Below are 14,830 nucleotides of genomic sequence, written 5' to 3' on the forward strand. Positions count from 1 at the left end.
AGTGCCCGTGAAATCGGTTTTGCCAGGATGAACCGATTTTCAGTGAAGTTGTTGAGGACAATTAGGGAGAGCTACCCTAATGCTGACATGCAATTTTGAGTGAATTTTCAGTTTCCTCGTGATAAGGAGCCATATCCTAAGTTCGACCATTCATTTCCTACTCCTGAAGGTATCCTTGATGTGGGCCTTCCATTGGATTTTGATTCTAAGTTTGATGATGAGGAGATGTCAGACTTGGGTTCTTAGTCCTGCCCTTTTATTTTCCTTTTGTTTGTTATTTCATTTTTTGTTTGTATTGTTTTTTGAACAATTTATAAATAAAGCGCATTTTTTAATCATCTACTTTATTTTACATGTGTGTATGAAGCATCCTTTTTTTAACCATATAGTTCATTTGTTTGTTCCGTGTAATGGTTAATTTGAGAAAGTGCCTCATTTACTTTGTTTTTAGAGTGAGTGTATTATATCAAAGAATCTTTTCGACTTAGGATCTTTGATCATAATGCTTTTAACTTGCATATGATTGACCTTTAATGTGGTCGATTAAGGTATTCTTGACTAATTTACTCAATGGCATGATTGTAAACTATCTTTATTGATGCACCGAAGCTTATAGAAACTGATACATTTCATCATGTTAAAATAAAGCATAATACATAAAGTATTTAGTGAACATTCTATTGATAGTACTTTCTAAAAGCTATTGGGCTCCAGGTTCTGGGTATTGGGGTTCCATCCATTCTCTTTAACCTATAAGTGTGTGTATTAACACACTTGGCTATTTAGAATGGACTTTCCCATCTTTGCCCATTTTTCCTTTTCCTACATATGCTTAAGAGGCTTCAATGCTTCTCATGACTAGTTCTCCCAACTGGAATTGTCGGGGTCTTACCTTTTTGTCGTAGATGGCTTTCATCCTTTGATGGTATGCCTCTATTTTGATGGCTACCAATTCCCTTTTTCCTCCACCATATCCAATTTTTTCCTCATATTTGCTTCATTATCAGCCTCTAAGTAAAAAAGCATTCATGGGCTATCTCCCCCAATGTCCACGGGTATGAATGCTTCCGTGTCATAACATAAGGAAAATGGTGTTTCACCTCTTGCTGTCCGAGGGGTAGCGCGATAAGCCCATAAGACCTGAGGCAGCTCATCCACCCAATCCTTGTCTTTAAGCTCTAACCTTTTTTGCAAACCAATTACTAAGGTTCGGTTCGCAACTTATGTCATGCCATTGCTTTGTGCGTAGGATATAGAAGTAAACCAAAGCCTGATCTATAGCTTGGAGCAATGGGTTTTAAAAGTTGTTCAATTGAACTATGTGCCATTGTCCGTTATGATGGTGTCAGGAATCCCGTATCTGGTAAGAATGAGTATGTTGATGAAATCTATTATTATTCCGGTGGTTATGGAAGACATGGGCTCAGCTTCTACCCACTTGGTGAAGTGGTCCACTACTACTAGGTGGTATTGTTTCTATTTTTTACCTTCGGAAAGGCTCCCATGATATCAATTCCCCATGTCGCAAATGACCAGGTTGGGTTTATAATTTTCATTGCCGAAGCTGGGGATCTTAATACAAGAGCAAACGTTTGGCATGCGTGACACTTCTGGACATATTCCATTTCGTCTCGGGTCATCAAAGACCATTAAAAGCCTTGCAATTAGATTCTTTTTTTACAATGTTTCTCCCCCTTTATAGGCCCCATAATCTGACTCATGAACCTCTTCAAGGACGTGTTTTGATTCCTCGAACCCAATACACTTCTGCCATGGGTGGGTAAATGATCTTCTATACAAATTTTCCCCAATAGTCGCATATCTTCCGGCCTTCCGCAATACTTTGATTTTTTTGTTTTTGTCCGAAGGCAGATTCCCCAAAGTGAGGTGCTGTCAGATTGGGAATAACCATTCAGTTGAGTGATCGATGAACAATGTCTCTTTGGCTTTTGTGCACGAACTAGCTTTTTGTTCCACCAAACAAGGACAGGTTCTGGGGCCATTTAGAGAGGCAGCCATCTTCGCTAAGGAATCAGCCTTGTCATTTTGTTCCTTTGGGATTGCCTTTTCTGTTAACATAAACTCCAGTATCTAACATAAACTCGTCTGGACATTGCCTTTTTTGTTAACAAACTTTGTCAGTTCTTGCACTGTCTGACTGATGAACACTAGAATAGCGTCAAATGCATATGTGATACATTTATGGTACCCGAGATCATAGTCTTGTTTTTTCTTCCAAACCGATTTGTGCGATACACTATTATTCATATAATGATTGGGAAGGTTGTCCGGATGATTGTCGATCAATGGAAGCTTTCTGTGTTTATCTTGGAAATAGTCTTATTTCTTGACATACCCTCAAATAGCCCACAATTTCTCGCTCCTCCACTAAAAGTGAATACAATGTTGTTGCAAATGCTACGGCTGAACTCCTTTGGATTCAGTCTCTCCTCTGGGAACTCACTTCCCTATCCCTCATCCTGTTCAACTTTGGTGTGACAATGTTGGTACAATTTATCTTACTGTTAACCCATTCTTTCATGCACGCACAAAGCACATTGAGTTAGACTACCACTTTGTTCGTGAACATGTTGCAAATGGCTTTTTGTCTGTACATTTCATTTCTACTAATGATCAGGTTGCGGACGTCTTTACCAAGCACTCAATTTTAACTCTCCGATCGACTTAAACTGAGTCTTCGGCATCGGCTTGAATGGGGGTGTTAGTACATATCTGATAGACTTCTCCTTAGAGTACTTCTCAAACAAAGATACTTTCTATTTATCTCCTAGTTAGTCAGTTACTTGTAATTATCTCATTGTTAATATCCTAACCATTGGGTTTTCTTATGATAGAGTTACACTAAACATAGGCTACTCAATTGTATATATCTCTTGTAAACTTATCATTTGATTACAACAATTATCCACGTTTTACAAGTATACTTGTTAGTGTCACATTTAGAGGCAACATTTAATATGTTAAAGTTTAGGCTTCAAGAACTATTGTCCTCTTGATCTATCCAAAATGTTAATCTTAGTCTTTGTCTCCTTATGTATTATTTGGTAACTCTTCACCTATTCAAAATGTTAGTTTTTACCCGTTGACCTATTAATTGGTAACATTCACTCTTTGTCGTATCAAAATTGGTGAAATCTCAACCAATGTCAGATGGTAAGTCAATAATTCTATTAAAACATTAACTTACCTAATAAAATTCTGATCCATAAAAGTTTAATAAAGTTGTTAACTTATCGTCCATATTGGTTGAGATTTCACTAATTTTGATAGATCAATGGGCAAATGTTAGTCATATAGAAAAAATCAATATTTTAGATAAGTCATGAAGCAAATATTACCAGATACAGTAAAACCTCTATAAATGCATATCCTTGGGACCGGAAAAAAATATTCATTAAGCGAGATTATTCATTTATCGATAAATGAATAAATTATTCATTTATCGATAAATATTCATTAGATATATAATTATATTGTTTAGGAAATATATTATTTGATTGATTTGTAATTATCACATTAGCGTAATTACAAATCAATCAAATAATTATAGGCATAATTATAGGCACAATTATTGTCTTGTTTTTTTGTAAACTCTTAGGTATTTATATATATATATATATATATATATATATATATATATATATATATATATATATATTTGTATGTAATTTAATAATTATTAGTTTATATTTTCATTGGGCCCTTAAGGATTTAAATATTTTTTATTACTTAATGCATTTAACGAGGTTATTACTTTAGTCCATTGGCCCAAGTCGGGACCGGAAGAATTTATTATATAATCGAGGTTATTACTTTATCGAATATTCATTTATCGAGGTTTAACTGTACTATATTAAAAGGTAAAGACCAGCATTTTAAGATAAGTCGATGTGCTAATAATATTTTAAGCCAAATTTGAATGATTACATTTAGCTAACAAACATAGTAATACAATGGTAATTACATGTAATCAATTTTTTAAAATTTATTAAACAAATAATGAAATTACTATTTTATCCATTATATGACAACTTATTTTATTTCATTACTTCATTACATTAATGCATTTCATTACCGGACAACCAACACCACTTAATAACATTAATCCAAAAGTCATACTCAATAATGTCGATTTTCTATATTTTACATTCATTTAAATTCTTGTCAAAACTTATTTTATTTAGTTCTTAACATTTTATTGGAACTTCCTTAGATATTTATTTTTCTTGGATGTTTTTTGCAATTCAATTCAATCTTAATAATTTATTGTGTTTTGGCATTTCATTTCTTCAATTAATTATATAATTTCCTAAAGGATAACCAATCAATAGGTTTATTTAACATGATGGAATTACTTATTTTGATCAATTGATATGAAATTTGTATTTAGTTGGAATTATTAATTAGCTACATTAATTATATATCCACCAAACTGGAATTGAGATCTTAATTAATAGATGTACTATTTAAATTAGTTGTTCCATGTGATATTTGCTTAAAATCGAAATTTGGCAAGTTGATCACTGTTGTTTTATAATGGCAAGAAATTAATTGAAATCGAAACTGAAACTGAGATGTTTTCTCATAAACTCAGCTGGAGGACGGAACTAAAGGAGGGCTAGTCGTGGCTTGAGTCCCGGCTAGCCCTCGAAATTTGATTCAAAATAATATTCGAGCCCCCCCCCCCCCCCCCATCAAAGAGCGAAAGAGAGAGAGAGGGGCTGGTGTGGGAGTGGCAATTATTGGGTTAGTGTCATAATGTTCGTATCATATCAATTATTAGATTAGTGTCAAATGAGACAATCCTAACTCAACTCAAAAAATTCTATGCCATAATTGTATCAACCTTATCGAGTTATGAATTTCGTGTTATGTTTTCGGATCACATGTAATGTTACTATTTACCTATGTTAATGTGATATTTAAAAATACATATAGTAGGAAGGTCGTTTTTCTATTAGCAGATTAACAATGACCATCCAAAAGTCGGTAATATATCACATTTGTAAGTTACATGTAAAAATCTAATTACATTGAGCTTCCACTTATCCTAAGTCCTAATTTTATCACTACTTAACTTACATTACCAACTGAACTATAACCAGTAGATCTTATTCCTATCATTAAGGGGGTGTTTATTTCAGCTTTTCGGAGCAACGTTTTAATGTTTCACTCTAAACCGCATGAAATGTAGTGTTTGGTTAGATTTATACAATAACGTTTAGCATTTTCTATGGAAACAACGGCATTTTGGAGCTCTTCGTGAAAAGTTGTTTGTATATATTTGATGTTGACAAAATTATCTTTCCAATTTTCAAGCATATTTCTTCTTTAATATATTTTTATTTCTATAACATTATTACCGAAAGAACAAGATTTAAGCGAACTATGATCCCGTGGTAAGCAAATAAGTGAATATTTAGATATTTGTGAGGTACTTCCAAATTGGGTCTTACATTTGGAAATAGGAAGACAGTACTTGTTGGGTACACATATTCGGATATAACAAGAGATGAAGATAGCTTGAAGTCTACTTTTGGTTATTTGATGACCTCTACAAACGGCGTAAGCAAAACATTATTCTTTCAGCAATAATGTTATAGAAATATAACAAACTTTCATCCCTAGACAATGCTAGAGACATACACAATAAACATCATACTCTTGAAAATCTCCTTCAAGAAGTACAAAGTCAAAGAGAAAACGCAAAGCAAAGAGGAAATACTCTCAAAAAGCACAAATTTATCCCAATTTATCTCGAGGATGAAAATACCTTTGGAGCTCTTAACTCGATCTCCACTGTCAAAAGAAGTAATCAGCTGTTAGGAAGCTTGTGTTAAAAAATCATGGCGATTTAACGGTTCAAACACTGGTAAAGTTCGATTTACTTTGCTGAGCAAAATAGAAGAAAAGTAGATTTTCTCTCCTCTCTTCTCCTTTTGTACTGTATTCTTCTCTTGATTTCTCAGTTTAAACTTACTCTTTTTTTTAATGAAGTTTAAACTTACTCTTATATATCTTAACACACATGGACCTAATCCATTTTGGGCTCCTCATAGGTTAAAAGAGCCCAACAAATCTTCCATTTCTGACTATGAGGAGAAGTCTTGTTATGGAGCGACGCGTCTTAAGCTTCTTTTCTCTTGCTAAGCCCTTCATCAACAATATTGAAACCATTATCATCGGTGTGAATTTTTTCAAGCTCGGATTATCCTTCTTCAAATCATCTATAAACCAATAATACCTCACATCAATATGATTTGTTCTAGCATGGTAAGTAGAGTTTCTAACAAGATGAACCGTGCTTTGATTATCACAAAGAACCACATAGCATTGTTGTTTAAAGTCAAGCTCTTATAGAAACATTTTCAACCGATGGCTATAGTAGATCCTAACTATCCATCTCATGTTTGTAAACTTCAAAGAGCCTTCTACGGTCTTAAAAAAGCTCCACGAGCTTGGTTTGACATTTTAGCTCGTTTCTCATTATACATGGTTCATTTTGTAGTCTGATTGATCCATCTCTTTTTATTTTACATTCGTTACGTGGTGTGGTACATTAATCTTGTTTCTTCATGTAGATGACATGCTTTTGACAGTATCCAGCCCTCAATTCATTGATAAATTTGTTCAACTTCTCTACTCTGAATTCGCAATGAAAGACCTTAGGTTCATCCATCACTTTCTTGGCATTGAAATTCAACGGCGGCGTAATACACTTCATTTCTCAAACTCGTTATGCGTCTTCCATCATTGACAAAGCACAAATGCTTGATTACAAACCTATGTCTACACTAATTGAGTCTAAAACTAAAGGCCTTCGTGATAACACTCCAATTTTGGACCCTTCCTTTTATTGTAGCATTGTCGGTGCTCTCCAATATTTGACTCTTACACGACCCGATCTTTCTTTCTGTGTTAATTATGTTTCACAATTTATGCATTCACCCTCTATTGCAAGTATGAAATTAGATATGTCAAAGGTTCAATATGTTATGGTTTGTATTTCACATATAGAATTAGACTACTGTGTACATGAACGGGTTACACATCTTTTCCGCTCTTTAACTTGCAGATATCTTTACAAAACCTACAAGTAAAGCCTCCTTACTCTTCTTTCACAACAAACTCTGCCTTTAACCTCGGCTTCGTTTACATGTTCGAACATACAAATGAAACAGTAAATAGATAAATAAACAAAATAAACAAAACATGCATAAATTTAATATTCTTCAAATTTGAGAAACCATTCAAAACTTTAAGAAATAAATTTAAAATTCACACTTAAAATTGCTAAATAACATAATATGATAGAAGTATTTAATATATATTACCTTACAGTTATATAAGATTTAAGATTAGTATATATTATTATAATTAGATTACTGTCTGTATATTCGTATGATTAGTTTAGGATTTAAAATTTAAAAATTAGTATACAAGATTTATGATCATATTATATGGGGGCTAAATATTTAACATCTTTGTACAAGGTTTAGGAATTAGTATAATTAATTGATATATACCAACCAGATATAAACGATAAAAATAAATTGACTAAATGGTTAAAATTAATTACCTTCATGTATCTACCACCAATACATAAATCGGATCGGATAATATAAATAAACGGTTAAGTAACAAACACAAGGTACAATCGAACCCTACCTGTACTAATCACAGATAATTTCAAAAATTTCAGGCCCGTCTCCTATTAAAATCGAGCGCACACCCATGCCCGTTGTTGTGATCTTATGTCTTAAGTTGAAAGGGAAATTCACATGTAAAATCACAGTTGTGTATATCAAATTATAATTTTAAATTATTTACTGTTAGAGTTGATAAATTAGAGGTTATACTGTTGCTTTATAAACTGAAGTTTAGAATTTTTTTAATTAAAATATAAAAACATACTTTATTTACTATATATAAAAAAAATAATAACATATTTAGAATTAAATTTGATAATCTGATTTAGTTTATTTTTATAGTTGATTTAGTTGTATTTTTATAGTTAATTATGATATTCATGTAACTATTTTTGATAAATTACATAATAATTGACAAATTATTTATTAATGTCTTATATTCATAATATAAATATATGTAAATGTCAAATATATTGAGTGTTTTTTAAAACTGTTTTCTTTTCTTATTGGTGAATAACTGAATTTTAACAAAAACAAAAATAAAACTATAATATTTTAAAATCATAAAAGAGAATTTTGATAATTGTAAATGGAAGTTAAAATTCAACCATGCCTATAGCGTAACTTAGGCAATTTAAAAATCAAATCCCAAATCAACAAACTCAACTCAAATAAACCTATCTAATTATAAATTTAGGTTATGCTTACTTTGTTTTTTACTTTGTTTTTTCCACCATTAGATGATGAACTTTGACAAAATAGAAAAAACAAAATAAAACTTACTTTGTAAAAAACAAAGCATAAAAAGCACCCTAATTATAAATATAAAAATCAAATCACAAATCAACAAACACAGTTACATTGTTAATTAACACGCTGATAAACAAATTTGCATCAATTAGTTTTATAGATTTCTTATGTTAAATAAATTTCAAATCATTATAATTAATAAACATAATTAATGAGTTGTTCGCGACCAAAGCTCGTTAACAAGCTCACAAACTGCTCATGAGCAACTCAAACAAAATGTTGAGCTCGAGTTCGGACTCATCAATTTTCTGACAACCCAGGCCTAAGAAGGCCAAAACTCGGCTCAACTCTATTACAGCCCTACACGTAAAAGAGAATACTTTTCAATAAAAATTTAATAAACCCAACTTATAGTTAATATTAACAAGGCGTGCCTGGCTGGGAAGACCCTTCCAATTTTTTAAATCTCAAACCCACCAAGAAACAAGCCACCATAAACTGCATTAAGCCTGATGTCACCCTGGGCCGGGTTGAGACTGATGCCAATAAGCCACAGGCCAATAAGGTAACCAGGCCCATGAACAGGTCTAGTGCCAGGCACCCACGACACCATACCCATTGCAATCTCTAGAAAGGCTAAGGCCTTCTTTAGACCCCAACACAATAATCAATGTTCAAAACTAAAAAACCTGCATCTCTGACCAATAATAAATTAAAAACAACTCCTGAAGAAAATTGAGTTTCCAATCGAGTTGCAATACTAAGAACAAAATTCTCCAGTAGATAAAAAGTAAAAAGGCAAAAATCCAGAACCATCAAATTCGAAAAATTTCTAAAGTAATTTCAGCATTTTAAGAAACTAGACTGTCATTCAAGGACAGTGATGCAATACGATCAGTTGGACTGTTAACCTGCTGCTGCTGCTGAACGGCTCTAAGCACCTCCATTGCCTCAGAAACTTTAGATTTCAGGGCTTCTGGGGACTCCAGCAAGTGTAAGACCTCTGTCTGATCCATCTCAAGAAGCATCCCAGTCACTTTTGCTGCATTTTCATGCTCCAACTGGTCTACAAGTGGATATAAATTTTCCCCCAGCAACTGCATGCAACAAAAATTCCAAATAGTAAGTTCAATAAGGTGCTTTTGAGCAAATCTATAAATGAAACAAAACCAAATATGTGCAAGTGTGTTTAAACAAATGAACTGGATATCAATCAAATAATAATTAAGAAACCAAACAACAATGTAGCTTCTGTGATCAATAAAAACCACAATCATATATTAAATGCTTATTATATTGGTTTCTTTGGCAGATATTTACCGTCCTCTGTTGCTCAGGTGTAGCATTTGCAAGGGCAGTAGCCAAAGCCCCAGGCTGCATAGGCTGGGAGAATCCAGACTCTCTGTGTGGCATGCCACCCATATCATAAGAAACAGGAAGCATGCCTCCAGGAAGACCACCCATGGGTACTTCAGGCATATTGCGAACCGCAGGGTAACGATAGACACGTCCCCTAGGAACCATCTGCAATGCATCATGAGATAAATTCACAGATTAAAGGAGGAACAAGCATTTTTATACTAAAGAACTATTCCATTATAACATAATGTCAAAATTACAGCCAACCTGCGGCTGCATCATGGGAAGGGGTTGCTGTGGTTGCACTGGCCCAGCTCCAGACCTCCTACCACCTGGGCGAGGAGTCTGCTGTCCTGGTGGGACCATTGGAACAAAAAAATTTGGCCTCATTCCAGGAACCAGTTGCTGTTGATACCCAAATCCAGCCTGCCATTTACAAAATATGGATTGTCAATTAATTGCTATATTGCAATATAACAACCAAAGGGTATATTGCACGCCCAAGAAGGAACAAAATTGAGTACTTACTCTTACCACTAGGCTAGAAACTATAAGAATCAAATATGTAAAATAACAGCAAGTAAAATCTAACGTTTACATACACACGATTAAGGTGGACAAATGCTATCACTAGTCCAATAAGAACTGTCACCTAAAATTCTTGGCATGGGAAAAAATCCTCTTCTACACTTGAGAAACTAAAACCCTAAACAGAAGGAGAATCGGTATTGCTGCTCCATTCCACATGCAGCTAACAGTATATCCAATGCCATGAAAAATCACAAAGTACAATGCATCTTAGAATACTTAGGTTCTCTGCAGTATGCACACATTATATGTGATGCTTATGGGCCATCCATGTACACGAGGCTGAACAGATCTTCATTTATACAGAGAAAAACGACCCACAACATAGGTAAGAGTAAAGCGAAAGAAAAAAGGATCAAAAGATCAACCCACAAAGAGTATATACAATACCTAGAAAAGATACTGATGAATCATACATCTAAAATTTATTGACCGCCTGCACACAAATATCATATGAAAATGCCAAATGACTTGCATCATTAGCAATTATATGGCTAAAATAAGAACCATATGCATCAAAAAAAAAAAAATTGAGCCATAAGCAAGCTATTCTAGGGCACGGCCAACAAACTATTCTGAGAGTTAACCAGCCCTAACCTGTGGAGGTACTATAGCTGGAGGGCCTTGACCATAGAACATCTGTTGTCCAATGCCTGGAGCACCAGGAGAAAACATAGGCATACGAGGGCCTAGAGCAGGTATTGCAGGACGCATTTGTGAAAATTGTGCCTGCACAAAATGATGAAACAAGCAAGTTCATGCAAAGGATGGGAGAAGGAAAAGATCACCAAATTCAAATCAGGGGTGAACACCAATATACCAAATGCAAACAATGGTTCCCTTGGTACCATTGTTTCTTTCATCAGCCACTGAGATACCATACCTAATAGCAAAATATCTATGCTTGAAAAAGAGTTATGTACCTGCAACCTTGCTCTTCTTTCTTCTTTCCTTTGAGCAAGTGCAACATACAATGGTTTGCTAACTACCATTTTACCATTCATCTCCGAAAGCTGGAAACAAAAGATAAAATACAATAAATAAAAATTGCAACACAGAAAAACAAAACAATCTAAAAGGGAAACATGCCCATCAGCACATACTGTGCTACAGAGTAAAAAAAAATAGAACATATAAAATTTAATCTTACAGCTCGAGATGCTTCTTCAGCTGTTGAGAAGGCAACAAAGCCTGATCCTCTACTTGCACCATTAGGATCACGCATGACCTATTACATATCAGAGGAAGAAAGATATAATCCATAGATGAAGACTCCCACCAACTTTCACAAAATGATTTATTATGGAGTAATATTACAAACCTTGCATGAAGTAATGGTTCCAAATTCTGAGAATATTTCCTTCAGTTTATCATCAGTAATACTGTCATCTAGATTCTTGAGATATAGGTTCAATCCTTCAAACTTATCCACTGTCTCCTTAACAGTCTGTTCAAGCCGCCCCTTTAATTCAGACTCCCTCTCTGATTTTTTCTGCGCTTTCCCAACGTACCATTCTTTTTCATCAATTGTCTTCCCATTAAGAGCCTCAACAGCTCGAGCTGCATCATCAGAATTCTCAAAATTGACAAATCCAAAGCATTTGGACTTACCATCGCCATCTCTCATAACTACTAGACTAGTAATAGTTCCATATTCACCAAAAATCTTCTTCAACTCTTCCTCTGTTGCTGTCTCAGCCAGATTCTTTACATAAACATTATTGAATTTGGTCTTATCTACAGCAGACTCTCTTTCCTGTTTACGGAGGAAAGGCCCGACATAGACTTGTTTGTCATTCAATAACATACCATTCAGCTTATCAATTGCACTTTTGGCAGACTCCTCATTATCAAATTGCACAAAACCATATCCTAGTGACTGCCCAGAAGAATCAGTTACAACTTTGCAGGATAAGATATTTCCAAATGATGAAAATGTGTCATGTAGAGCTTTGTTGTCAATTCCCTTGTCCAAATTCTACAAGACAAAGGAAAACAAAATAAGAACAAATCACAGACCCCAAAAAAAATGAGGCCTAAAAATAAACTGTGATTTTCAAGAGTGTATAATGTCTTGCCTTGATGTAAATATTTCCTGCACCACTTTTACGAATGGTAGGGTCACGATAAGAATACATTATCCTAATTGTCTTCCCATTGAGAGGAGTGAAATTTAGAACTTCCATTGCCCGAGCCGCTGCCATCAGGAACAAAATTAGAATGTTACTTGAGAAAACAATGTACAGGTTCGCAAACAAGTAGCAAAGTAAAAAAGATGTACTGGATTACTGGTTGTGGCACATGAGCTGACTACAAAATTTACATGAACAAGCAAATATCAGAAACCAAGCCCCATCATCACACAAATTAGGATTTTGGTGGGGAATTTGTATAATCCATTAGTTAAGATTCTACCTTATCAGATACATTAACACTGACAACACATATCTAAACATAAAATGATCAGTTTTCACCACATACAGTAGGGGGCTTCACAAGATTTATTCGAATATATTTATTATGCATGCTCTAAAATGGATCGTTTGCATCGTTTTCTAATTCTTCCAAAACAATTATCAACCATATTATCTAATGCTCATATAATTCCAATGTGATTATTGCTATGACTCAAATTGAAAGAAATGTTCTAAGCAATTTAAAGAAATTACTTCACACCTCACAGATCATAAGATTTCAAGAATAAAAACAGTAAAAAAAGGGACATACCATCATGGATATTGCTATAGTTGACATAGGCATAGCCAAGAGACCTCCTAGAGGTCAAGTCACGGCAGACCCGGATAGAGACAACCTGACCCAGCTGGTTAAACAAATCATAGAGCTGAGTTTCAGTGACATTGTAATCGAGATCCCCTACATACAACGATGTCGACATGAACTGACCGACTCCGTTGCTTGCAACCCCATTTTGAGCAGCCGCCGGAGCCTGAGGAGGCGGCTGCTGTTGCTGCTGCTGCGGCTGCACCTGAACCTGAGACTGAGACATTCTCAAAATTGTTTTCTAAGAACCAACACACAAAACCCCAAAACGAAAACCTAAAAACCCCCTGATTACTGGAATGGAAATGAACGAGAAAACAACTGCTTGATAGGGAAAATGAATCGATTTTTGGGGTTTTCAATTGTTTTTAACTCTTTTTTTGATAGTGGTAAGTAGGCCGGAAAAAGATAGAGGCCGCACTGGTACCGATGGAGATGGTAATACTTTGACGATAAAATCGAAAAGGGTGGGCAGCACGGGCGGCACCGCAGCTTCTGCGGTTGACAAGCAGAATTTATATAGTAGATGATATGTGAAAAGGTAACAACTGCCAAACCCTAGGTTGAGTTTTCATCGTGGATTATCAGCCGTTGGATCTTTTTCTACGTTTGCCACCGCACTTGCTGACTTCTGAATATCAGCCTAAAGTTATGTTATATTTCCTGATATTTATAATTTCATTATTATTTAGTTACACCCTAATCTCACAAGAATCCCAAAATATTTTATACAGTATCTAAATTTGTTAGGATTAATTAATTATTTAGTGTTTTAATCTATAATTCTGTTACTTAAATGTTTTTTTTACTGATTACTTCAATGTTAAATTATTTATAAAATCACATGTTTCCTCTGCTATTAATAATTAACTAGTCCCATAAATAAGGCTTAAAGCACTTTTTGGCTCTGACCTATTATTTGGTCATATTTGGCATCTAACCTATCAAATTAGATAAAATCCAACCCATATTAAATGAAAAATTAACTATGTTGGAAAATTAACGACAATAACCAATACAAAAATAACACATGACACATAAATAAAATTAATTTTCACTCTATCGGAACACTAGAAAAGTTTTTAGGGTTTTTTTTACTGTGTAAAATAGTTACTATTGCCATCTCTAGTTGAAAATTAATTTTATTTATGTGTCATATGTCGTTTTTGTATTGGTGACTGCTGTTAATTTTCTAACAAAGTTAATTTTCCATTCAATATGGGTTGAATTTTATCTAATTTGATAGGTTAGGGACCAAATGTCACCAAATAATAGATCAGTGGTCAAATGCACAAATTTTGGATAGATCGGGAGCCAAAAAGTGTTTTAAGCCCATAAATAAATAAAATCTTAAAAAATTAAAGAGATTTTTTTTGTGATTTTTTAGAGAAGAATTTTTATAAAATTTAGTCTTTCATTATTTATGGATAATAATTATGATTTCTAAACTCGGAAAATGAAAGATGGGTTTTTTAAATATAATTTCTAATAAATGATTAACAGAAAATAATAAATAAATAAATTGTGATTTTTTATAAATTTAGTCTTTTATTATTTATCAATAATATCAATAATTCCGGGTTAAGTGGTGTTGTTGTTTTTTTTCCTTCCGTTTCCTATCAAAAAAAATAATATCAATAATCAATAATAATTATAATTTGTGAAGTAGAATGTGGAAAAGG

The 14,830-nt window shown here is 33.9% G+C and overlaps 1 protein-coding gene across 1 annotated transcript; it reads right to left on the bottom strand.

Moving 5' to 3' along the window:
* Window positions 1–9,146: 9,146 nt before the first annotated feature.
* LOC136231192 (polyadenylate-binding protein 4-like) lies at window positions 9,147–13,675 on the bottom strand. Its single transcript, XM_066020503.1, has 9 exons — window positions 13,095–13,675; window positions 12,446–12,564; window positions 11,689–12,345; window positions 11,518–11,595; window positions 11,291–11,380; window positions 10,965–11,096; window positions 10,047–10,205; window positions 9,741–9,944; window positions 9,147–9,517 (listed from the first exon to the last, which is right to left on the bottom strand). The coding sequence occupies exons 1-9, from the start codon at window positions 13,372–13,374 to the stop codon at window positions 9,272–9,274; spliced, it is 1,965 nt and encodes a 654-aa protein (XP_065876575.1). The 5' UTR covers window positions 13,375–13,675; the 3' UTR covers window positions 9,147–9,271.
* Between the last annotated feature and the right edge of the window lie 1,155 nt (window positions 13,676–14,830).

The sequence above is a fragment of the Euphorbia lathyris genome, chromosome 5, assembly GCF_963576675.1.
Source record: "Euphorbia lathyris chromosome 5, ddEupLath1.1, whole genome shotgun sequence".
NCBI lineage: Eukaryota > Viridiplantae > Streptophyta > Magnoliopsida > Malpighiales > Euphorbiaceae > Euphorbia > Euphorbia lathyris.